This window comes from Ranitomeya variabilis, chromosome 5 (assembly GCF_051348905.1).
Source record: "Ranitomeya variabilis isolate aRanVar5 chromosome 5, aRanVar5.hap1, whole genome shotgun sequence".
NCBI classification, from domain to species: Eukaryota; Metazoa; Chordata; class Amphibia; order Anura; family Dendrobatidae; genus Ranitomeya; species Ranitomeya variabilis.
Genome location: NC_135236.1, coordinates 175389494 through 175413081, shown reverse-complemented (window position 1 = coordinate 175413081; position 23588 = coordinate 175389494). Strand labels below are relative to the sequence as shown.

General features: G+C 48.0%; 1 protein-coding gene across 1 annotated transcript in view; it reads left to right on the top strand.

Annotated features, from left to right (window-relative positions):
* Positions 1 to 23588, top strand: part of UNC45A (unc-45 myosin chaperone A) — a 63431-nt gene that overhangs the window by 33648 nt on the left and 6195 nt on the right. Inside the window, exons 15-19 of the mRNA XM_077263557.1 lie at positions 7059 to 7125; positions 10126 to 10239; positions 10820 to 10935; positions 11052 to 11169; positions 20330 to 20485. Of these exons, the coding sequence (XP_077119672.1) occupies positions 7059 to 7125; positions 10126 to 10239; positions 10820 to 10935; positions 11052 to 11169; positions 20330 to 20485 (571 nt within the window). The remainder of the gene's footprint in view (positions 1 to 7058; positions 7126 to 10125; positions 10240 to 10819; positions 10936 to 11051; positions 11170 to 20329; positions 20486 to 23588) is intronic.

Here is a 23588-nt window from a genome sequence, read left to right as displayed (position 1 = left end):
GGAGGAACGAGTTCAGATTCTGGCCAGCAAGCTGACCGGCCGGGCAACGGACGCCTATCGCACGGTACCTGATGAGGACTGTATGGACTATAAGCGGATCAAAGAAGTGATCTTGGCCCGGTATTGTCACGGGAGACCTAGGCAGGAAAGAGCTAATAACCTGGGCCCCTGCGATTTCCCTCAGACTAGGGAAACCCTGACTGACCCTCTCCCAGAGTTTACACTGATGGTGTGCATGTCTGGGCCTCCACCCTCGCCCTATCTCCTGTTTCAACCCTAGGCTGAAACCACAACCCACCACCCAGTGAAGAGACCACACTCCAATACCCACAGTTAGCACAGACAAGGATAACGTAAAAATAAGCACCACGCCGCAGTCACTCAGGAATACACTATAAATGCAAAGGGCAAAACAAATACAAATATAGGAAGGAGAAAATAAGACAAAGGGAAATACACCACCAGCAACGATACTCCAACTACTAGCTCACCACTCCAGACCGAGATAACATGCACAAGACAGAAGCTATAATCGGCGACGCCCAATGTTCAGGAGAACTATTTAAAGGCAGTGGGCATGGCCCAGCTTCCAATCCGAGCACCAGGTAATTTAACCCTGGACCAGCTAGATAAAATCTAGCCGACGCCAATGAGCGCATAGTGGTCAAAAGCGGAATTACCGCTGTCTGTCGAACGACCTGGTCTGAACAGCGTCCGACATGACAGGTATGCACTGACACCAGAGGCATACCGCCAAAAGTTCCGCGGACTTATAAAACGCGTAACCGATACCCACGCTGAATGGGCCTGTAAATTACGGCGGTCACTGCTACAGTGGGTACAAGGGAGCCAAGCAACCACTAAGGAGGACGTCCTACAGCTCTTCTTGTTAGAACGATTCTTTAGTGGACTAACCCCCGAGACACAGTGATGGCTTCGGGACAGGCGGCCAACGACTCTTCAGGAGGCCGCTTGTCTGGCTGATGAACATCATGATGCCAGGAGGCCTCAGTTGTCCAGATCCAAGATGGTCACTAGGGGTCCGCCCATGGACCTGGAGGCCCCCAAATCACCGAAGATTGTAGGGGGACCAGCTAAAAACCTGGCCTACTACAGTCCCCCTGGGGCGCGATGCCACACCTGCCATCAGCTGGGCCACCTGCAAAGACAATGTCCCAACCGGACTCAGCATACCCAGTGGCCAAAGGCGGGAACAGCTACCTTCAGCCGGGCCGCTGTACACTGCTACCAAGGCGAAGCTGTCCCGGCATTGGGGGCTTTGACTAACTAGGGGGTGGAAGTGATGGAGGAAGTGCTGCATGAAGTAGACCCCGTGCAGGCAGCCCGGGCAGATAATCGACAACAGCATCGACAGGTCGTGTGGGTTAATGGGAAACGTATGCAGGGACTAAGAGATTCCGGGGCAACTTTGACCCTTGTGAGGCCTCATCTCTTCTGGGACCAAGAGAAGACGGACCGGACAGTGGTAGTCCGTGTAGCAGGGGGAGCCATACATACACTGCCCACTGCCAGGATTCACCTGAACTGGGGAGTCGGGGATGGCCTTGTTGAGGCTGGAGGATTTGCCTGCAGACGTCTTGCTGGGAAATGACTTGGGGCCCATGTTGTCTGCCTTCTCGGTTGCCCCTCTGGCTGAGACATATTCTGTGACCTCCCGGAGACAAGCTCGAGCTGCGGAGGCGGAGTCACACTCAGAGGAGGCCCAGGTAAGACATCCCAGCCCTACACGTATTCCCATAGCCAGACACATTTCTTGGGCCACCCCAGCTGAATTTAAGAGGGAGTTACTTGAGGATCCTTCATTGGAGGGATATCGTGGGAAGGCACAGGAGGGGAGAGGGGTACTGGAAGGGAAACAGTTTGTATGGAAGCAGGGACTCCTCTACCGGATCACAGAGCAGCACCACACAGGGACGAGCCCCACTATAAAACGACAGCTGGTAGTTCCCAAGAAGTATAGGCAGGAGTTACTGCGAATCTCTCATGACATACCCTTGGCCGGGCACTTCGGCGTCAGTCGCACCAAGCATCGTCTGACACAAAACTTCTTTTGGCCGGGGGGTAACCTATGATGTTCGTCAGTACTGCCAGACCTGTGACAGTTGCCAGCGCATTGGCAAGAGGGGAGATCGATGCAAGGCCAAATTACGCCCCCTCCCCATTGTGGAGGAACCATTTAGCCGAGTAGCTGTCGATCTGATAGGGCCATTAGCCAAACCCAGTACGTCAGGGAAAAGGTATATATTGACAGTGGTAGATATGCCACACGGTATCCAGAGGCGGTTGCGTTACCTAACATACTGGCAGAGACGGTGGCGGCTGCCCTGCTCCAGGTTTTCTCACGGGTTGGATTTCCCCGGGAGATTATCTCGGACCAGGGTACCCAGTTTACAGCAGAGGTGACCAACCAACTGTGGAAGCTGTGTGGCGTAAAGTCCATTAGAAGCGCCCCGTACCACCCGCAAACCAAAGGGTTGTGTGAACGCTTTAACGGGACGATAAAACAACTCATTGGGACTTTTACCAAGACCAACAGGGACTGGGAGAAATTCTTGCCACACCTCCTGTTTGCCTATCGGGAGGTGCCTCAAGAATCCACGGGGTTCTCCCCGTTCGAACTGGTATACGGGAGGCGGGTAAGGGGACCCCTAGACTTAGTGCTAGAACACTGGGAAGGGGAGGGCATCATAGAAGGGGTACCTAGCGTACCCTATGTGCTGGAATTCTGGGACCGCCTACAGGAGCTGACCAGGCTGTACGTGGGAACATGCAGGTGGCCCAGCGGCTCCAGAGCGTATGGTACGATCGGAGGGCCAGAGAACGCACCTTGGAAATAGGACAGAAGGTCCTGGTGTTAGAGCCCACTAGGCAGAACAAGTTCCAAGCCGCATGGCAGGGGCCCTACCAAGTAGTGGGGGAAAAATAGCCGACACCACCTATAATGTCGCCGATTGTGACGACCCCAGGGTTATCCGCATGTTCCACGTGAATATGCTGAAGCCCTACCGGGAGCGCCCTGAAGAGGTAGTGGCTATCTGTGCACCTAAAGCAGAGGATTTAGCCGGACTTCCCTTGCCGGATGTCTTAGGGGAAAGGACTCAGTCTAAAACATGGGACCAGGTACACTGGGGTGAAGACCTAGGTCCCCGGGAGAGACAGCAGGCGGAGGCGTTGTTGAGGCAGCGACAGAGGATGTTTTCGGGGAGACCAGGGTACACTCACCTGGCACAACACAAGGTTGAGACCCAGGATCAGACCCCCCTGCGACAACCCCCCCTTCCGCGTCCCTGAGTCTGTACGAGAAGGGATGCGACAAGAGATACAAGAGATGTTGCGTTTAGGGGTCATTGAAGAGTCAGTCCCTGGGCATTCCCCATAGTGTTAGTGCCCAAGAAGGATGGGACTACACGGTTTTCTGTAGACTATCGTAAGCTAAATGAGAAAACGGTGACGGATGCGTATCCCATTCCGCGTGTGGATGAGTTGTTAGACCGGCTGGCGAGGGCAAGGTATTTGACCACCATCGATCTATGCAAAGGCTACTGGCAGATTCCCCTTAGTCCTGACGCTATTCCCAAGTCGGCATTTGTCACCCTGTTCGGCTTATTCCAGTTTTGAGTTATGCAATTCGGGAAGAAGACTGCCCCGGCGACCTTCCAGAGGCTGGCTGACCGACTTCTGGATGGTCTCCAGGACTATGCTTGTGCCTACCTGGATGGCATCGCCATCTACAGCGCGACATGGGAAGAGAATATAAATCACCTAGAGACCGTATTGGACAGGATCCACAAGGCCGGAATCACCCTGAACCCAAACAAGTGTCAAGTGGGCAAAGCAGAGGTTCAGTATTTAGGGCATTGGGTGTGAAGTGGGAAACAGCGACCAGAACCAGCCAAGATTGAGGCCATAGCCAAATGGCCCACCCCACACATTAAAACCCAAGTCATGGTGTTTCTAGGGACAGTGGGGTATTACAGGAAATTCGTTCCCAATTACAGCAGCGTAGCCAAGCCCCTCACTGATCTGACCCGTAAGAACCAACCCCGCCAGGTAACCTGGACCCCAGAGTGTGAGGAAGCCTTCCGCCAGCTAAAGGACGCCCTCACCAATACCCCTGTATTGGCCGCACCCGATCCAACTAAACGTTTCCTGGTTCACACAGACGCTTCTATGTTTGGATTGGGGGCAGTACTGAGCCAAGTCGGGCCGGACGGCCAAGAACACCCGGTAGCTTACCTGAGTCGGAAATTACTGCCCCGTGAAGTAAGCTATGCGGCCATCGAGAAGGAGTGCCTGGCGGTAGTATGGGCACTCAAAAAGTTGCAACCATATTTGTATGGACGACAGTTTTCCCTCCAAACGGACCATAATCCTCTAGTCTGGCTTAATCGGGTCTCCGGAGACAACGCCAGATTACTGCGGTGGAGTTTAGCCCTACAACCTCTGCACTTCATCATCCACTACAGACCCGGCAAACAAAACGGTAACGCTGATGGACTAAGTCGACAAACGGACTTGTACCAACCCCATAAACTTCGGTCATCCCCAAACCGATCCTTTAAGGATCAGACTGTGTATGCCGGTCGCGTCGCTGAAAAGGGGGAGCCGTGTTATGGAACCCCTCAGCACCCAGATTATGTTGTGCAGTTATGTGTATGTATAGTAGTTTCCATGTAAGAGGCATGTCCCTAATGCATCAGCCCACAGGCTGCACCCCTGGGCAGAGGGGACAAGATATCCCCCTTCTGACCTCTCCCACCTTTGTAATTCCCACAGTAAATATCGGCAGGCTCCGGCCCCCTGCGGCTATTGTAATGTATGTCTGGCCTGCCGGTTTTCAATAGGCCTGCCCTCTGTACCTGTGTGATATATTCTGTGTCCTGTGAGTAAAGGGTTGTCATACTGGAAATACGTGGAGAAGCAGTGATATTTTATATGCGCCCATGTAATCAAGGAATTCCAGCCAGCGTCCTTCATTCAGACTCCAGCTAAGGGTACTGTCACACATTGGCACTTTGATCGCTACGACGGTACGATCCGTGATGTTCCAGCGATATCCATACGATATCGCTGTGTCTGACACGCAGCAGCGATCAGGGACCCTGCTGAGAATCGTACGTTGTAGCAGATCGTTTGGAACTTTCTTTCGTCGCTGGATCTCCCGCTGTCATCGCTGGATCGTTGTGTGTGACAGCGATCCAGCGATGCGTTCGCTTGTAACCAGGGTAAACATCGGGTTACTAAGCGCAGGGCCGCGCTTAGTAACCCGATGTTTACCGTGGTTACCAGCGTAAAAGTAAAAAAAAAATCAAACAGTACATACTCACATTCCGGTGTCTGTCCCCCAGCGTTCTGCTTCTCTGCACTGTGAGCGCCGGCCGGAAAGCGAGCACAGCGGTGACGTCACCGCTGTGCTTTCCGGCTGGCGCAGACACAGTGGAGAGAAGCAGAACGCCGGGGGACAGACACCGGAATGTGAGTATGTACTGTTTTTTTTTTTTTACTTTTACGCTGGTAACCACGGTAAACATCGGGTTACTAAGCGCGGCCCTGCGCTTAGTAACCCGATGTTTACCCTGGTTACCCGGGGCCTTCGGCATCGTTGGTCGCTGGAGAGCTGACTGTGTGACAGCTCCCCAGCGACCACACAAACACTTACCAACGATCACGGCCAGGTCGTATCGCTGGTCGTGATCGTTGGTAAATCGTTTAGTGTGACAGTACCCTAAAGCAGAGTGGACCGCCTGAAACACGGGGTTGTACTAAAGAGGTACTCCAGCACTGAAGACCCCGTTACAGATGTCACAAACAAAACAGAAAAAAAAATGAGCTAAAGGTTTTTATCTGTATTATGTCAATATAGGTGATCATTGTAAACCAAGCTGCCATAGAAAAAAATAACCTTCCTTATATTGTGTAGGTCTCCACAATAACACTGTGAGCCGTGGATTCCACAAGACCGCTAATGTCCTGTGGTATCTGGCACCAAAACAGTAGCAGCTTCTAAAAAAAAAATATTCAGAAATGTGTTAAATAAAAAGGTAAATTATATAACGTAAACCTGGTGCCCAGATCGCTCTTGTTCAGCTGCTCATCTTCCGGCTTGTGCTCTGCCAAGGAGTGAGTTTCTGGTGTTAGCGCATGACCAGTGTTTGTGAAGGGGGGTGATTGACCACTCATTTCAGTAGCTAAGCCAGCCCCCTTCTCAGTCAGTGCAGATGCATAGACAGATCTCCTGTTTTGGAGATGTACTGACCTGTCCTTTTCCCTTCACAACCGCACACTTTTCAAAATCACTCCCCTAAAATCCTGCCTAGAACAACAGTTTTTCTTGTATCACAGCACCCTTGTATATTGGAGATATTAGAATCACCTTCCCTGAACCTGTAACTTGGACATGGTGAGGAATCCATACACAAAATGCATAAGAAAGTTCTTTTATTGTTTATACAGCATGGATAAGTCTTTGGTCTGGAAGCCTTTTTAGCAGAAATATTATATTGTATAAAAGAAGGTTCAACAATATTCTAATATTCTTTATCAATTACCCTATTTTCAACATTTTTGCTTGCAGTTATTGCTCACTTTTAGGAAATAAAGTCCTATCCTTCTACATCGGTACTCCACACAGCTCTCCATGACCAGGACATTTTTTATGGATGCAAACCATAATTGTTCCTATTAAATGACTGCAATTGATAATGTACAGGGAAAGCGAGTATAACCTCCATGAGATTCAAATACAAGTGTCACATCTGGGCCAAATCTCCTTCTATGGCACATACAAAAGGTTTACAGAAAAACAACTTCTAATGATTCTACTACCGGTAAATTAAATTTGGACTAAATACATAATTTTTGCCCCCCAGCCCCTCAGTGTCACCTGAGGCGGCTGCCTGCACAGTCTGCTTCCCTGGTAGCAACTAAACGATTACATCTAAGCTGTATACCGATCATACTATCCAACGTAAATATGTCTGCAAAGTCTGTGATAGAGTGACAATCTGTCTTAAAAAATAATTGTCCCTTCCCTCTAGGGTTTTCTTGGCTTTAGTGGAAAAATCGGAAGACCGAGGGAATGTAGTAGCTCAAGGAGGAGGAAAGGTAATGCGTTCTCTCATTCTGATTATAATTAAAGTGACTGGGAATAGATCTGCTGCTGTGTTCTCGTTAGGAAAGTGAACATTGTATTATAGTTTTCAGTAATGTGTCCCCAAAAGATGTAAAGCAACTAAAAGGCGCAATCGCGCAGATTCTAACATTTCAGATTTTGATCAGCAATTGAACACCCAAAAGAAAACAAGATGACTACAGAAGTTTAAATGAATGGTAGACAATTTATTATGATGCCAGCAAGAACCCTTTGTGCTATTATGGCCCAGATTCATCATTCTTTTTTTTTTTCTTTAATTTTTGCACAGTAGCACTCCAGTGCCTTTTTTATGTAGCACTCCAGTGCCTTTTTTATGTAGTACTCCAGTGCCTTTTTTATGTAGCACTCCAGTGCCTTTTTTATGTAGCACTCCAGTGCCTTTTTTATGTAGAACTCCAGTGCCTTTTTTATGTAGCACTCCAGTGCCTTTTTTATGTAGCACTCCAGTGCCTTTTTTATGTAGCACTCCAGTGCCTTTTTTATGTAGCACTCCAGTGCCTTTTTTATGTAGCACTCCAGTGCCTTTTTTATGTAGCACTCCAGTGCCTTTTTTATGTAGCACTCCAGTGCCTTTTTTATGTAGCACTCCAGTGCCTTTTTTATGTAGCACTCCAGTGCCTTTTTTATGTAGCACTCCAGTGCCTTTTTTATGTAGCACTCCACTACAGTACAAAATCAGTCTGGCCTTTTTTGTGCAGTTGAAGACCAGTGTCCAGTATTTTAAAAGCATCCTGTCAGGCGATTCATACTGCCTAAACCAGTGTTCCCCCAACTCCAGTTCTCAAGAGCCAGCAGTAGATCACGTTTTCAGGATTTCCTTAATACTGCACAGGTGATTGAATTCTTCCCTGCCCAGATATTGCAATTATCACCTGGGCAATACTAAGGAAATCCTGAAAATATGGCCTGTTGATGGCTCTTGAGGACTAGAGTTGTGGAACACTGGCCTAAACCAATGATGAGTACAATGAGCAAATATCCTGTAGTAAGTAAATAATTCGTAATGGTGTATGTAAATAACACAGTGCACTTAGTTGACATTGTTTTGATCAAAAAAGCGTAAAAGCTATCCCGCCACGACAAGGTGTACCCAAACAGGATGGTCCCTAACTTTAGCATCTCTCTTCGCTATGTATACCTAACTTTCCACGGCAGCTGCAAAGCAGTCAAGTCTGGGTCCTGCTCTTTCCCCGTTTATTCTGGGGCGCTTGCACATAGCAAGGTGAGATACTAGCATTAGGGTCCATCATTGGGTACACCTTGTCGCGGTGGAATGGCCTTTACTCTCTTTTGATCAAAATAGTGTCAACTAAGGCTAGTTTCACACTAGCGTTAACTGCAATACGTCGCAAATGCGTCGTTTTTGCGAAACGCCGCATCCAGCAAAAGTTTTTGCTGGATACGTTGTTTCGTCATAGAGTAACATTAGCGACGCATTTGCGACGCATTTCCAAACGGTGAATGCGTTTGGCGGCGTTTGGGCGTATGGTAGCGGTCCGTCGGGAGAAAAAAACGTTACATGTAACGTTTTTTGCTCCCGACGGTCCGCTTTTTCCGACCGCGCATGCGCAGTCGGAACTCCGCCCCCACCTCCCCGCACTTCCCCGCACATCACAATGGGGCAGCGGATGCGTGGGAAATATGCATCCGCTGCCCCCGTTGTGCGGCGGAGACCACACTAGCGTCGGGAACGTCGGCCCGACGCGCAGCGACGGGTTGTTCCTGACGCTAGTGTGAAAGTAGCCTAAGTGACCTGTTATTTATATGTATTTTGTCTGTTATTGGCCACAGTGTGAATGTACACCTACACACTGCACTTGTACGAACAGGTGTGGTGGCCTATTTAATTGGCTCTGATTCATGTCTAATCTGTAGGCAGCCTTGCAGCACGATTGTAGGCAGGTATATTATTCTATGAATTGCTCCAGAGCTTCAGAGAAGAGAAGTACTGTAAAGATCTGCCTGGGGACCAAAGCTGGAGATGACTTGTCTGGCTCTGCCCCTGGCTAGCTCTTCTCAGCCCTGCTAGAAATGATTCGCAGGTCCCTCCCTTGCGTGTACATGGCAAGAGACAGACCTGTCCATCATCTCTAGCAGCGCTGAGAAGAGCCAGATGAGAGTGAGCCGGGCTGTCTCAGAGGTGGCTTTATCTTTAAAGTATTTAGAAAAAAAAGCATAAGTGTTAAAAAACCCACATATTTTAACTTGTGCCAAATTCATAAAACATTGTATGCTACTTTGATTAATTTGGAGCAAGACTCCTCTTTGAAAGCTGAAAGACAGAAAAACATCTTAACCTGTTGGCAGAGAGCCTGCTTTCCCCTAAAAAATGTTAATATGGCCATGTTGCCCTCTGAAAAATAATTGTAATCCATACCTTTTATTTCTGCAATCTTTTGTTATCTTACTGAAAATTTGCTGTGTTAATTAATATGTAGATGAGGCTGAAGTGCTCTGAGCATGATCAGAGCACTTCCCAAGCTTCTGCTTCTCTGGCTTTATTTTCGCCACCTGCCATCTTTCTCTGCTTGACTGACCGCTCACTTGTTTGACTACAGATTCAGTGAGCTGTCAGTCAAGTTGAAGAAGGTAGCGCTAGGCAAGGAAAAGAGCCAGGGAGGCAAAAACTCGGGAGTGCTCCAATCGCTCCCAGAGCACTTCAGCCTTATTTGCATATTACTTAAAACAGTGATTTTTATTTTTTATTTTTGTTGAGGGAGTAAGAGATTACTAAAGTAAAGTTGTCTGACATTTATCTCTCAGGAAGCAACATAATTATGTAAACAGTTTGGGTGGAGTGAGTATTTTCCATAGATTTCCTTAAAAAAAATAAACAATGCACTTGATGAATCGAGGCCTAAGTATTGGTTAACCCTGTGGTCGCATATATAAATCTGTTAGTAGATATGCTCCACTACTGGATAGAATCTCTTATGCTTGATTTGTTACAGGCTTTATTGCCATTGGCTTTAGAAGGAACAGAAATTGGAAAAACAAAGGCGGCACAAGCGCTGGCTAAGATAACAATCACCTCTAACCCCGAAATTGCATTTCCAGGGGAAAGGGTAGGTAGCTGCCGACAACATCCAAGCAATTGGACTGCACCTCAATTCATCTGGTCTGGGGGTATGTGTGAACACCTCTGTATCTGACAAGGAAAGGTACCCAATGCACGGGGGCCTCATTTAACCTCAATATATTATTTTCTCCAGTGTTTATAAATGTTGATAGATATTTGCATTGACACTTGCTACATTGAGCTGGCAATGAAGTTATATGTGCTGGTGTATCCCAGCTGTTATCAATGATGAAAAAGCATAAAAGAAATGATTTCTTTTGGGGTCTTCACAATATATGTGTAAAATGAGAAAGTGATTACAAGTGCCATTGGTTTGTCCATGTTTGGTGGTCAGGCAGACATGCTTGACTATAATTTAGCCCATATGTGTGTATTGCCAATACTAATCGTAACACAGCAGTCTAGGAGCAAGTCACTACAAAGGGGCCCTACCCAATAGATGACGGTCCGCTGAACCTTGGATTTCAACATGCCTAGTCTTAGTCTTAGTTCCCACAGGAGATACAGGACAAGTACTATTGGGTGCATTATTTATTCCTCATCATCCGTTTTCCTTTTTCCAACAGATTTATGAGATTATTCGACCCCTGGTCAGCCTACTTCACCTTAATCACACCGGCTTGCAGAATTTTGAGTCCCTGATGGCATTAACAAACCTTGCAGGGATCAGTGAAAGACTGAGGTGGGTAATGTGTAACATTTATCGCTGGTCACAGACCACTTTTGTCTGTAATGGGTGGTACAATATGTCATAGCACTTAATAACAGATGATTACTGGTTTGCAATGTTTTCTGCAGGAGTAAGATCATAAAGGAGAAGGCAGTGCCCATGATTGAGGGTTATATGTTTGAAGAGCATGAAATGATTCGTGTAGCTGCTACTGAGTGTATGTGTAACATGGCCATGAGCAAAGAGGTAGGATCTTCTTACATCAGACAAAAGTTATGTTATTTCATGCTGAGGATGAATACCGTGCACATATATTATTGCGAGGCACAGATGGTTCAAGCCCTTTTGTAAGGCTCTGGTCTCATTGTGTTTTTTGAATATGTTCAGAAAGCTCTCATTGTATATGGTAAAGGTTCCCCCAGGCCCCATTCACCAGCAGAGGCCTCCTGACATATACTGTGGGGAAACACGCAAGAGCCGTTTGAAAATTATTTAAAGGGAACCTGTCACCCCCATCCCCAAACCATTGTTACGATTGTGTAGCTTCTAAAAGAGTAGCCAGTTGATTCCTTTATGAATTCAGCAGCGAGAAATTACATTTTGGAGTTATTCCTGGAAGATCTATGGAGCATGATGACAATACACTTCTAGTTTTTCAGCCTCACCCTGTACTTCCTACCTAGCGGCACCCTCCCTGGCTGACTGGCAGGTCAGTGGCCATGTACTGGAGCAATTAGCCAGGGTGCTGCTAGTGCGGCTATACAAAAATCAAAAGAAATTACCTGGAATTTAAGTTGGTATGCATGCAGCGTGTAAGTACATGTTCAGACTGGCCTCTACACAGACAAAACTGAAGATAAACAGTTTGGGAATACAGCAGAGTCTAAGGAGCTGTGAGTGAATTCATGCCAAAAAAACACTTCTAGACATCTTCAAAATGTGATTTCTCGCTGCTGGAGCAGCACATTGGGGTCGTAAAGGGATTGACTGGCCTATCTTATAGAGGGTCTCAGTTATATACTGTAGATGACTCCAGGCAGGTTGCAGTTTCTGATATGTTCCCCTAAACAGAGGCCCCAGTAAGTTACCACGTACTCGTATGTGTCTGGTCACACTGGCTGATGATTTGTGATTCAGCACCGTTATATAGGAATTCTGGAATATGGATTTGTAATGGGTTATTCCTTTTTTACATGAGGAGTCATATTCATCAATGCTGACTAATTGTTACCCAGGGCAAACTTGGACTAGTCTCCATATTTATCCCAGTTAGTCTCCTAACTGGCTTACTTTGTGCCAGAAATTTACTCCAAAATGTTGGCATATTTTTGCACATTAAGCCAAATCTTTATGGTGATACCACTTCCCTTTGTCGGAAAAGGCATGAACAGTGTTCAGAACAGATCATAAATATGTTGCTAGTCAAAAGAAGCCGTTTTTTTTGCTGCAGATTGCCCAGAATTCTAGTGCTCTTAGCTTATTAAATCTCCACCATAGTTTCTCATGGTTTACAGAGCTTTATTATATAGGGAATCCTAGCAGATGACTCATGCTGCCGAGCCAGGGGCAGAATGAATGAGATAACGGCCTTATTGCAGCCCTGTATGCTTTCCATTGTACTATCAAGAGGCGGCCACGGACTGTGTCTTGGATGACTATTTGCACGCAGGTCCCAGCAGCTTCTCTCTCTACTTCCAATAACTGACCTGTGTCTGCTGGTGGTGAGCAAACGTGCTGGGATAAGGTGTTATCTGCTCATGCTCGTGTGCTGAGTGTCTTCGGTGCTCTTGAAAAATATGTTCGTAGTCCCCGTACCTGCGTGTTTGAGAATTGCAACACATGCAGGGATTGCCTCTTTGTTAGACAATCCTTGCATGTGTTGCAGCTGTCAAACCTCCTTGAGACGTGCAGGCGCGGTGACTCAAACATATTATTCGAGCACGCCAAAGTCACTCCGTTATCACCCGAGCATGCTTGTATAATGCCTTATCCCAGCACGTTCGCTCATCACTAGTGTCTGCCTATGTGTGGTATAGTGATAAACCTGTCGGTCTAGGGCAGAGGACCCTCGGACCTGCTTTGGACTAGTCTTCTGAAACACAGAGACAGCTTTTCAGTTTGTTTTCTCTGAAACACTACAGCATTCCAGTGTAACACGTACACAGCTGCAATAAGGTAGGCGTACTCAGATTCATGCTGCTCATGGTTCAGGCAACATAATGCTGCTATAGTTATAAATGGCGTCTGTCACCCCTACAACTCAAATTAAACCACTTTAACCAATTTAATTTCATATTAAAAGTAAGTAATGAGGTGTGCTCTTATTCTGATTGATAGCGCTTGCTTTGGAGCGCTGCCTGCATTGGAGAAATGGTTTAAGTTTTGGGGGTGACAGATTCTCTTTAAACTTGCACCAGTTCAGTAACTTTCCATATTCTTTGCATTACTGTTTATCTCGTCACATATGAGAAAAATTATGCCTTTTACTGTGTGACTTTCATCTGACCTCACTGTATGAGCAGCTTTCTCTATCGCTTCATTGGGGGACACAGGAACCATGGGTGTATGCTGCTGCCACTAGGAGGCTGACACTATGCAAATAAAAAAGTTAGCTCCTCCTCTGCAGTGTACACCCTACCTACAGGAAGTAGGATATTCAGTTTAGCTTAGTGTCAGTAGGAGGCAGGGTGGATTGATTTAAATCACGCCGATTTAAATCATGATTTAAATCACGATTTAAATCAAAAGATTTTTTTCTATTTAAATCGGATCGATTTAAATCATGATTTTAATCATGATTTAAATCACTGATTTAAATCAAAAGGTTTTTTTAAATATAAATCACGATTAAAATGAGAAGTGAGAGCAGTGCGCATGTGCGCCCATAGTTACACGGACGAAACTAGGGGCAACGATCTAACGCCAGGGTGAGGGGGGGACCCCAAAGTAAGTAAAAATCTTTTTTGTTTTACTATATGGCAATAGGTAGGTGTTTAAAAGCAGCATGTCTTAATTGTATAAACTATTAATAGCCTCCACATTTTGTTCATACTGCCCCTTTAATTCCACACTTCTAGCTTGGTTTCACTTTTGGTTTAGTTTCTTTTTCCATTCAGTTGACATGCCCAAACTTGTTGGATAGTCAGCATCCTACAGAAACCTCTGGAAGAGCATGGCATTGTGAATGTTACACATATACAGCCTTTATTCTACTGAGTTAAACAACTCAGCTTTATCTCATGATGGAAGAACCTTTGGATGGTAAAATATTTTCCTCAAAAAGCAGTTTATTGAAAAAAATCCGATTTAAATCAAAAAAATCCGATTTAAATCAAAAAAATCCGATTTTTTTGATTTTTTTTAAAAAACATTGATTTTTATCCACCCTGGTAGGAGGTGGACACGGGTCTTTCATTAGACCCTTATCTACCTCAATGTGCGTCGTTTCTTTTCAGGTTTCCGGAGGGATACAGGGTGAACAGTCACACCTGTAGTCCCACAAGGCGGACTATGAGTACGGCGTGTACTGCCACCCCGTATCCTCATAGATCCCTCTCCAGGACCAAGAGCCTAGCACACAAGCGTGCTCAGAAGTCCGGTCCTGGCTCCGTCCCCCACCCACTCGCCCACCAGAGCCTGTCGGTTGGAGGAGACGAGGACGTCCATTACAGCTCCGTGGACGTCTCATTCCACTCAGGTTAGTAGCTGACGACGTGGGATGTTTAGGTGAGTATTTTCCCTTATCTCGCGCGGTGGAGGCCACCGCGCTTCCCCCTTAGCTATCCCCCTCATTCCTGCGGCCGCTCTATTCGGCGGCCGCAATGTCACCTCTTACAGGGGCACCGCTTCCCACTGCGGCTGCAATGCATCCTGTGCCTGCGCGGCGGCCTTGCCAGGCTGCTGCGCTACGTATGTTCTACGGGCTTCGGCATTGCAAGGCGGCGTCTCCTCTATCCGGCGGCACCGACCTCTAATTTAGGCCCCGGCTTCAGCTGGGGCCTACTTCGGCACCGCGACCCTGGCAATTTCGCTCCCTCTGACCGCGCTGCTCTGCGGCGCACTGCTCCGGGGCCGCGGTCTCTTTCCGGCGGCTCCAGCCTCTAATTTAGGTCCCGGCACCGCGCTCCTCCACTTCCGTTGTTTTTTTTGTTGTTTTTTTTGGGCGGGCTTTCTCCCGCCCGACAGTCTCTTTACTCCCCGCCCACCGGCGCCATCTTGGTGCTCCCAGGCCCATGACTTCTACGCCGCTGCTTGGCGCCACATCGCAGCAGGGCGCACGTTCCAGCGCCTTTTCAGCGGTCATCATCGGCGGTTCATCCAGACTGCAGCCGGGTCCCTTTTTTACCATGACAGCACACGCATCCTCCTTAGGTTGCTGTCTCATCTCTGGTGCCCTGGGCCTGTGCTATGATGCCGGTCGCAGCTACAGCCAGGAGCAGTCTACAGGACTCTACTATTGCTGTGAGTAACTCTGCTATGCAGTCTATTACTCCCCTCTCCTGTTCCCCTAACCTTCGGGCATCATTTAGTGGGTCTGCTCCCAGGCCTAATACTATAAGGAGAGCGTTCCCGTCCTCCTGCTTCCTCTCTTCAGCTGCAGGAACTCCCTGTCCAGGAGCCCCTACCCCGAGTGAGACCGAGACCCATGACTATCCCTGGACCTGGATGGGCTTTCCTCTGTCTCAGTCTGGGGCGGACCTCACCAGGATGTCACGTCCTTGGTGTCCGTGCCTGACCGCAATTGCTAGTGGGTCACAGGATTCTCCGTCCAGCCTTGTACAACTCAGGCCACAAGAGCAGGGATACAGGGTGAACAGTCACACCTGTAATCCCACATTATGGACTATGAGTACGGCGTGTACTGCCCCCCGTATCCTCATAGATCCGACAGCAGGACCATGATCCTAGCACACAAGCGTGCTTAGAGGTTCGGTCCCAGCTCCATTCCCCACCCACTCGCCCTCCAGAGCCTGTCGGTTTGAGGAGACCTGGACGTCCACCATCAGCCCCATGGACGTCTGACACCTTTCTTTCCCGCTCCATCTTGCCCTCTGTTCTGGACCGGTGAGATCCCTCTTCCTGATCCTCCTCTCGAGAGAGAGAGAGACGGGCTTCCTCGGTCATGTCTGCAGAGGAAGTTTCAGATGCGATCAACCAGACCCTAAGCATCATGGATACCTCTATGGAACCCGCAGAATAGGCAGTTTTCGTTTAGACGGTCAAACCACCTTCCAAGGTCTTTGCCCCACACACTGAATTTATAGTGGCACTTACCAGGGGAAATGTAAGCCATACCAGATGCTTTCAGACAGGGAAGCGTCTCGGCATCCTATATTCCTTCTCTCCTGAGCTCATCGCTAACTGGACTGATTCCTCGGCAATTCCCAGACTGTCTACCAATTTGGCATGGGTTCAAAGGATACAATTATAGATCCGCTGGATAAATCAGCCTTTGAAACGGCTGCTTCTACTTTGTGCCTCGGCCATTGCCTCTACCTGGGTCTCAGGGACCATAGATAGATGGACCAAACAGCCTTGTAAGAGCACCCCGGCTGGTTCTCCTCCGGGGGAGCTAGCTGACCTGACGGACCAAATTTCCTATGCACGGAAATATTTGGTATCTGCTTCCCTAGATGCGCGGCTTGTGCAGCTCACGCATCCAGCAATATGGTGGCCATCCGACGCAGCAGGCGGACTTGTCTTCAAGAAGTCGCTTACCGGCCTCCCCGTCCAGGGGGCCTGTCTCTTTGGCTACATGCTGGATCAAATTATCAATGACGCCATGGGAGGCACGAGTTCCCTTTGTCCTTTCGCTGTTTTGCGGCGTCGGAAGATTCCTCTAGCTAACACAGACTGCGATCTCGTCTGACTAGAGAAAAGGCTTCCTTTACGCCTATCCCTTCCCGGCGTTCCCGCAACTCCCATGGTTGGTCCGCCAGGCCTACACCTGGCAGATCCTCCTCGGCATAACTCGTGCTAACGGCCCAGCGTTTCTTCCAGTTTGGGCGGGCATCTCCTGCCTTTTTCAAGGATGTTTGGCTGGCTTCGGTGGAGGACGCTTAGATCAGGGAGGTGGTATCCTCCGGATACAAGATACAGTTCGCTTCGCGGCCGGAATTGCCTCTTCGAATCCCGCCCTCTATAAATCCTCCTCTGATCTCAGGTTTCTTTGCGTCCATTTCCTGCTTTCTTTGATCGGAGGTTATTGTTTCCGTCCCACTGCAGGTACGCTTCACAGGTTTCTATTCAAACCTGCTTGTAGTGCCGAAGAAGAGCGGCGTGGTTCGACCCATTCTGTCTCTGAAGTTAGTGAACAGAAGGTTCCGCCTGCGGCATTTCAGGATGAAGTTCCTCTGTTCAGTCCTGGCTTCCATGGATCCACAGGAATTCCTGTGTTCCATGGATATCCAGGATACCTTGCTCCATGTCCTGATCTTCCTTGAGGATCAGGGGCCTAGTGCTCATTCCATACCTTGAAGTCCTCCTCATCAGGCCTCAGGCCCAGAAGAGTCTGACCATCGTCCTCGACTCCCTGTCCCGTTTCTGGTGGCTGGCCAACAGAGCAAAGTCTTGTCTTGTTCCGAGTCAGCGTCTCGTCCTCTTAGGCATGTTGTTCGACACCGCCGGGGGTTTTTCTTCTCGAGAGCGGGCAATTCTCCATACGGAGTTCGCTCTCTGCAATCCTTCCTCAGTGGGACACGTCTGTACTGTCTCTGGTTCCTCCAATCCGACCGATTCTAATAGCCTCTCAACTGGTGGCTGTCATCCCTTCTCATTCCCCAGGTCCGGTCCTCCCAAGGCAGGTGATGACGACGGTCACCAGCCTTCCCGGCTGGGGTGCTTTTTCTCGCCATCCGTCATTGAATGGGGCGTTGGTCGGAGCAAGAGTCCTCTCCGCCGATCGATACCCTTGAGATAGGGGCCTTTCTTCTATCCCTGAGTCTCTGGGAAAGGCTTCTCTGACGTATGCCAGTCAGAATCCAGACGTCCAATGCCTCTTCTGTGGCTTATGTCAATCACCAGGGAGGGAATCAGTCTCTTGGCATTGGCGGAGGTATCCAATATCCTCCTCTGGGCAGAGGCGACGGTTTCTGCACTATCTGCAGTGCATATCCCCGGCGTGTTTTACTAGGCCGCGGTGTTTTCTCTGCCGCGACGGCCTTTGCGGCAGGACAGGGGTCCCTGCTTCAGGAGGTCTTCCTTCAAATATGCCTTTGATGAGGAACTCCGGACATGGATCTCCTGGCGGCCCTACTGCTTGGGAAGGTTCCACCGTTTGTTTCCAAGTCCGCGATCCTCCGATACTGTGTCCATTCCTGGGTCGCAATTTGTACTTCCCTTTCTGTTCCTCCCTTCCCTTTCTTCCCAGGCTGTTGAAGATCAATGCAGAGGGGGTGCCGGTCATTCTGACCGCACCACATTGGCCCAGAAGGTTCTGGTTCGCTGAGATCGTCCATCTCCTCGCGGACTCCCACTGGAGGCTCCCAGTCTGGTCAGATCTTCTGTACCAGGGACCCATCTGCCGCGGAGTTCTTGTTGGCTCAAGTTAACAGCTTTGCTGTTGAAACCTTCCATTTTGGCAGTTTTCTCTAGGCAGAACTGGATGCTGGTCTTGCCCTTAGTTCTCTAAAGGGTCAGATAGCAACCCTTTCCAGCCTTTTTTTCTGAAGTCCCTTTCAGAGGTCCTTAGCTACTGGCTATCACGGTACAAAGATTTATATACGTCCCGTTCTCAGATGAGAACTTTTCTTCAAGGAGTGGCGCATGCGGCTCTCCCGTACCAGACTCGTACCGGACCTCAATCTTGTTCTGGAGGCTCAGTGGGGTTCCCCCCTTGACCTTCCCCATGAGGCCTCACTGTCTGTTCTGTCCCGCAAGGTGGCGTTTCTGGTGACCATCACCTCCATTAGGCGCGCCTCGGAGTTGGTGGCTCTCTCCTGTCGCCCCATTTCTTGGTTCTTCACCAGGATAAGGTAGTTTTACGGCCTTCATCGCCTTTTCTTCCCAGGGTGGTGTCCTCCTTTTACTTGAATAAGATCGTCCTTCCCACCTTTTTGTCCTGCTCCGATTGATTCTCTGGGGCGTTCGCTGAACAGGCTAGACCTGGTCATGGCGGTGAGGATCTATTTGTCTAGGACCTCCTTCTTTAGGGAGACGGACTGTCTTTTTGTCATTCCAGACGGTACGCCAAGAGGCCTGCCGGCCTCCTAGGTTATGATTGTTCTCTGGATCAGACCTGCCATTCTGGAGGCTCACCGGGTCAAGAACAGAGTGTTTCCTCCTGGTATTAAGACTCCCTCTGCCCCGGGCAATGGGCGCCTCCTGGGCGGTACACCATGGGGCATCCGCCCTACAACTTTGCTAGGTGGCAACCTGGTGTTCCGTTCACTCTTTTCCCAAGGGTTATAAACTCCATACCTGTGCTTCGACAGTTGCCAGCCTGGGCGGAAAGATCTTGCAGGCGGCAGTGGTGATTCCTCCGGCCTGAATGGAGTTTTTTTCTGCTGTTCCCACCCCAGGGACTGCTTTGGGACGTCCCATGGTTCCTGTGTCCCCCAATGAGAGGCGATAGAGAAAACAGGATTTTTGGTTGCTTACCGTAAAATCTGTTTCTCGGAGCCTTCATTGGGGGACACAGCACCCTCCCAAGTTGAACAGCTCTGTTTATTGTGTTATACTGTTAACGTTTGTGTTCTTTGAACGCTCTTTGAGTGTTTGAAACTGTTAGACTATAAAGCGCTGCTTAAGTTTGTTGGCGCTGTATAATTGAAGATTATTATTATTATAATATTATTATTCTTTCTCGTTTACACGTTGCTTCTCCTACTGCTTTCTCACTAACTGAATATCCTACTTCCTGTCGGTGGGGTGTACACTGCAGAGGAGGAGCTAACTTTTTTATTTGCATAGTGTCCCCTCCTAGTGGCAGCAGCATACACCCATGGTTCCTGTGTCCCCCAATGAAGGCTGCGAGAAACAGATTTTACGGTAAGCAACCAAAAATCCTGTTTTTCAGTAGTTCTGCAAGCAGCAGCATTTGCACCTGTGCTGCTTTAGCATTTATTATCGAGGGCCTGCTGCACCCTGCGAGTGCATTTGTCATTTGACAAGGTTGTGGTGAGTCTGCTCTTCATGTTGTGTCTTACTGTTTATGTGGTCACATATGAGAAAAATTATGCCTTTTACTGTGTGACTTTCATCTGACCTCCCTGTATGAGCAGCTTTTCAGTAGCTCTGCAAGCAGCAGCATTTAGATTTAGACAAGAAAGATGAAGCAATCATGTTGCTCCAAAATCAGTTCAAGAAAAGTGGTGTTTTTTTTTCCTGAACATCTTGTATTATTTGAGGCTTTTTGGAATTAAGTACCCAGATCTGTGTTAAATACAAGCAGCTGGCCTTTCTCTAGGTGCAAGAACTGTTCATGGTAGAGGGATCCGATCGACTGAAATTAATAGTTTTGTACAGTGGTGAAGATGATGAGCGTCTACGCCGTGCCGCTGCTGGAACTCTTGCAATGCTGACTTCTTTGGAACCAAAGATTTGCCAGAGGGTCACACAAGTGGTAAGGGACTGGAAAAATTGTATTCACAATGGGACTCATGGTATTTATCATTAATGACCAATTTCATATTTACACCCTTTAACCCAACGAACACTCTTCATCCTTTAGCCACTAGATTGAGGTTGACCTTTTTGTTGACACAGACATTTAGTTACACTGTTTGATAACCAGTGACCAGATGTGTTTCGTTTGCTTCTTATGGTGTTTTCACATTGCGTTTAGGCACCCGTTCAGTAGCAAACGGGATTTGGACTTATGCGCTGACGGGGCCATTGATTATCTTATCTGTGTTTTCTCACTTTCAGTTTCATTCTATTGCTTCTCGTGTTTCCATGTGCAAATGAGAATAAGGATGATCCTCTTAAGGTACCTTCACACTAAACGATATCGCTAGCGATCCGTGACGTTGCAGCGTCCTGGCTAGCGATATCGTTGTGTTTGACACGCAGCAGTGATCTGGATCCTGCTGTGATATCGCTGGTCGTTGCTGAAATTTCAGAACTTTATTTGGTCGTCAGATCGGCGTGTATTGTCGTGTTTGACAGCAAAAGCACCGATGCCAGCGATGTTTTACAATGGTAACCAGGGTAAATATCGGGTTACTAAGCGCAGGGCCGCGCTTAGTAACCCGATATTTACCCTGGTTACCATTGTAAAAGTAAAAAAAAAAACACTACATACTCACCCTCTGATGTCTATCACGTCCCCCGGCGTCCGCGCTGCTGCTCAGAGCTTCCTGCACTGAGTGTGTCAGTGCCGGCCGTAAAGCAGAGCACAGCGGTGACGTCACCGCTCTGCTGTTAGGGCCGGCGCTTACACAGTGCAGGGAAGCGGACGCCGGGGGACGCGAATGTAAGTATGTAGTGTTTGTTTTTTTACATTTACACTGGTAACCAGGGTAAACATCGGGTTACTAAGCGCGGCCCTGCGCTTAGCAACCCGATGTTTACCCTGGTTACCCGGGGACTTCGGCATCGTTGGTCGCTGGAGAGCTGTCTGTGTGACAGCTCTCCAGCGACCACACAGCGACGCTGCAGCGATCGGCATCGTTGTCGATATCGCTGCAGCGTCGCTTAGTGTGAAGGTACCTTTAGTCTTTTTTGCAAGCTAAACATTCCCGGATCCTTTAACCATTGCCTGTAGGACATACTTTGCAGTCCACTAACCATCCTGGTAGCTCTTCACTGAACTTGCTCCTGTTTTTCAGTATCTTTTTTCAAAATGTGGTGCCCAGAACTGGACACAGTATTCCAGATGAGGCCTGACCAAGGAGTAGAGGGCGATAATTACTTCATGTGATCTAGACTCTAAGCTTCTCTTAATACATCCTAGAACTGTTTGCCTTTTTTGCTGCTGCATCACACTGTTGACTCATGTGCAGTCTGTGATCTATTAGTATACCCAAGTCTTTTTCACACGTGCTGTTGCTTAGTTCTATTCCTCCCATTCTTTAATGTAATTTACTTTTTCTTGTCCAGATGTAGAATCTTGCATTGTTCCCTGTTAAATACCATTCTATTAGTTACTGCACATTGTTCAAGCTTATCTAGATCCTTCTGAATCCTTTATCTGTCTTCTCTAGTGTCCGCTATCACTCCTAGCTTTGCATCGTCTGCAAATTTATTGAGGCTATGTGCACACGTCAGGATTTTGTCAGGATTTTGTCAGGATTTTTCATCAGGATTTGTAGCCAAAACCAGGAGTGGAACAATTAGAGGAAAAGTATAATAGAAACATATGCTCCAATTCTGCATTTATCACCCACTCCTGGTTTTGGCTACAAAACCTGATGAAAAAGCCTGACAAAATCCTGACAAAATCCTGACAAAATCCTGACGTGTGCACATACCCTTAGTTTAACTTCAGTTCCCTTATCTAGATCATTTATAAAATGTTGAACACCTCTGGGGCCAGGACAAAGCTCTGTAGTACCCCACTTGAAACACTCTTCCAATTAGATGCGCAACCATTTATTAGCACTCTTTGAGTACTATCACTAAGCCAGTTATGAATCCACCTAACCATAGCCTTGTCAATCCAATACTTGGTAATTTTTTCAAAAGAATAGTATGAGATACTTTATCAAATGCTTTGCTGACATCGATATATACTATATCTACTGCATTTCCCTGATCCACCCAGTCACTGATTCCATCATAGAAGGAAATTGGGTTGGTCTGGCATGATTTGTTTGCTGCAAACCGATGCTGGTTTTTGTTAATTACTGTATTCTTATCCAGGTACTGTAAAGAAATGCAAGAGCGCAATAGGGTCTTATCCAGGTTAGAATTTACATTAATGAAAGGTAAAACCGCTCACCTTGTAAGGTTGTGTGAGACCAGGTGCAGCAGCTTCTATAGAATGTCAGTAAAAGTAAGTGGATTGTAAGTGTTTTTGCACTCTCTGGAATTATGACAAGTTATAGTAGATAAAATTGCCAGTTTATTGTTAACGAGTCCACTGACTGCTTCCTCAGGACAACCATAAAAAAAAAAAGTCAATATTTTTGTATGGTTATCCTGAGGAAGGAGTCAGTGGATTCTGAAACACGTCAACAATAAACCTGCAATTTTATCTGCTATAACTTGTGTCATACCGTATATACTCGAGTATAAGCCGAGGCTCCTAATTTTGCCACGGAAAACTGGGTAAGCTTATTGACTCGAGTATAAGCCGGGCATGTATTGTCCCCTCATCCCCGTCCTGCTATGTGTGGCTCCCCCCCCCGTCCCGTCCTGCTCTGTGTGGCTCCCCCTGTTGTATGCATGGCTCCCCCCTTCCCATCTTGTATGCATGGCTGGACCCCCCCCCCCCCCCATTCCCTTGTCCCCTCCTTGTATGCATGGCTTGGCTTGGCCCCCCCCCCATCCTCCCCTGTCATACTCGCCCTCCTCGCATGGTCGCTGCACGTCCCTGCATCTCCCTTGGTACCGCTCATTAAGGTAATGAATATGCACTCCACGCCCATGGGAGTGAAGACGCAGGCATATTCATTACCTTAATGAGCGGTACCACGTGATTGCTCAGCACAAGAAGTGCTGCAGCACCGGGACAACGGAGATGCAGGGACGTTCAGCGACGGCACGAGGAGGGTGCGTATGAT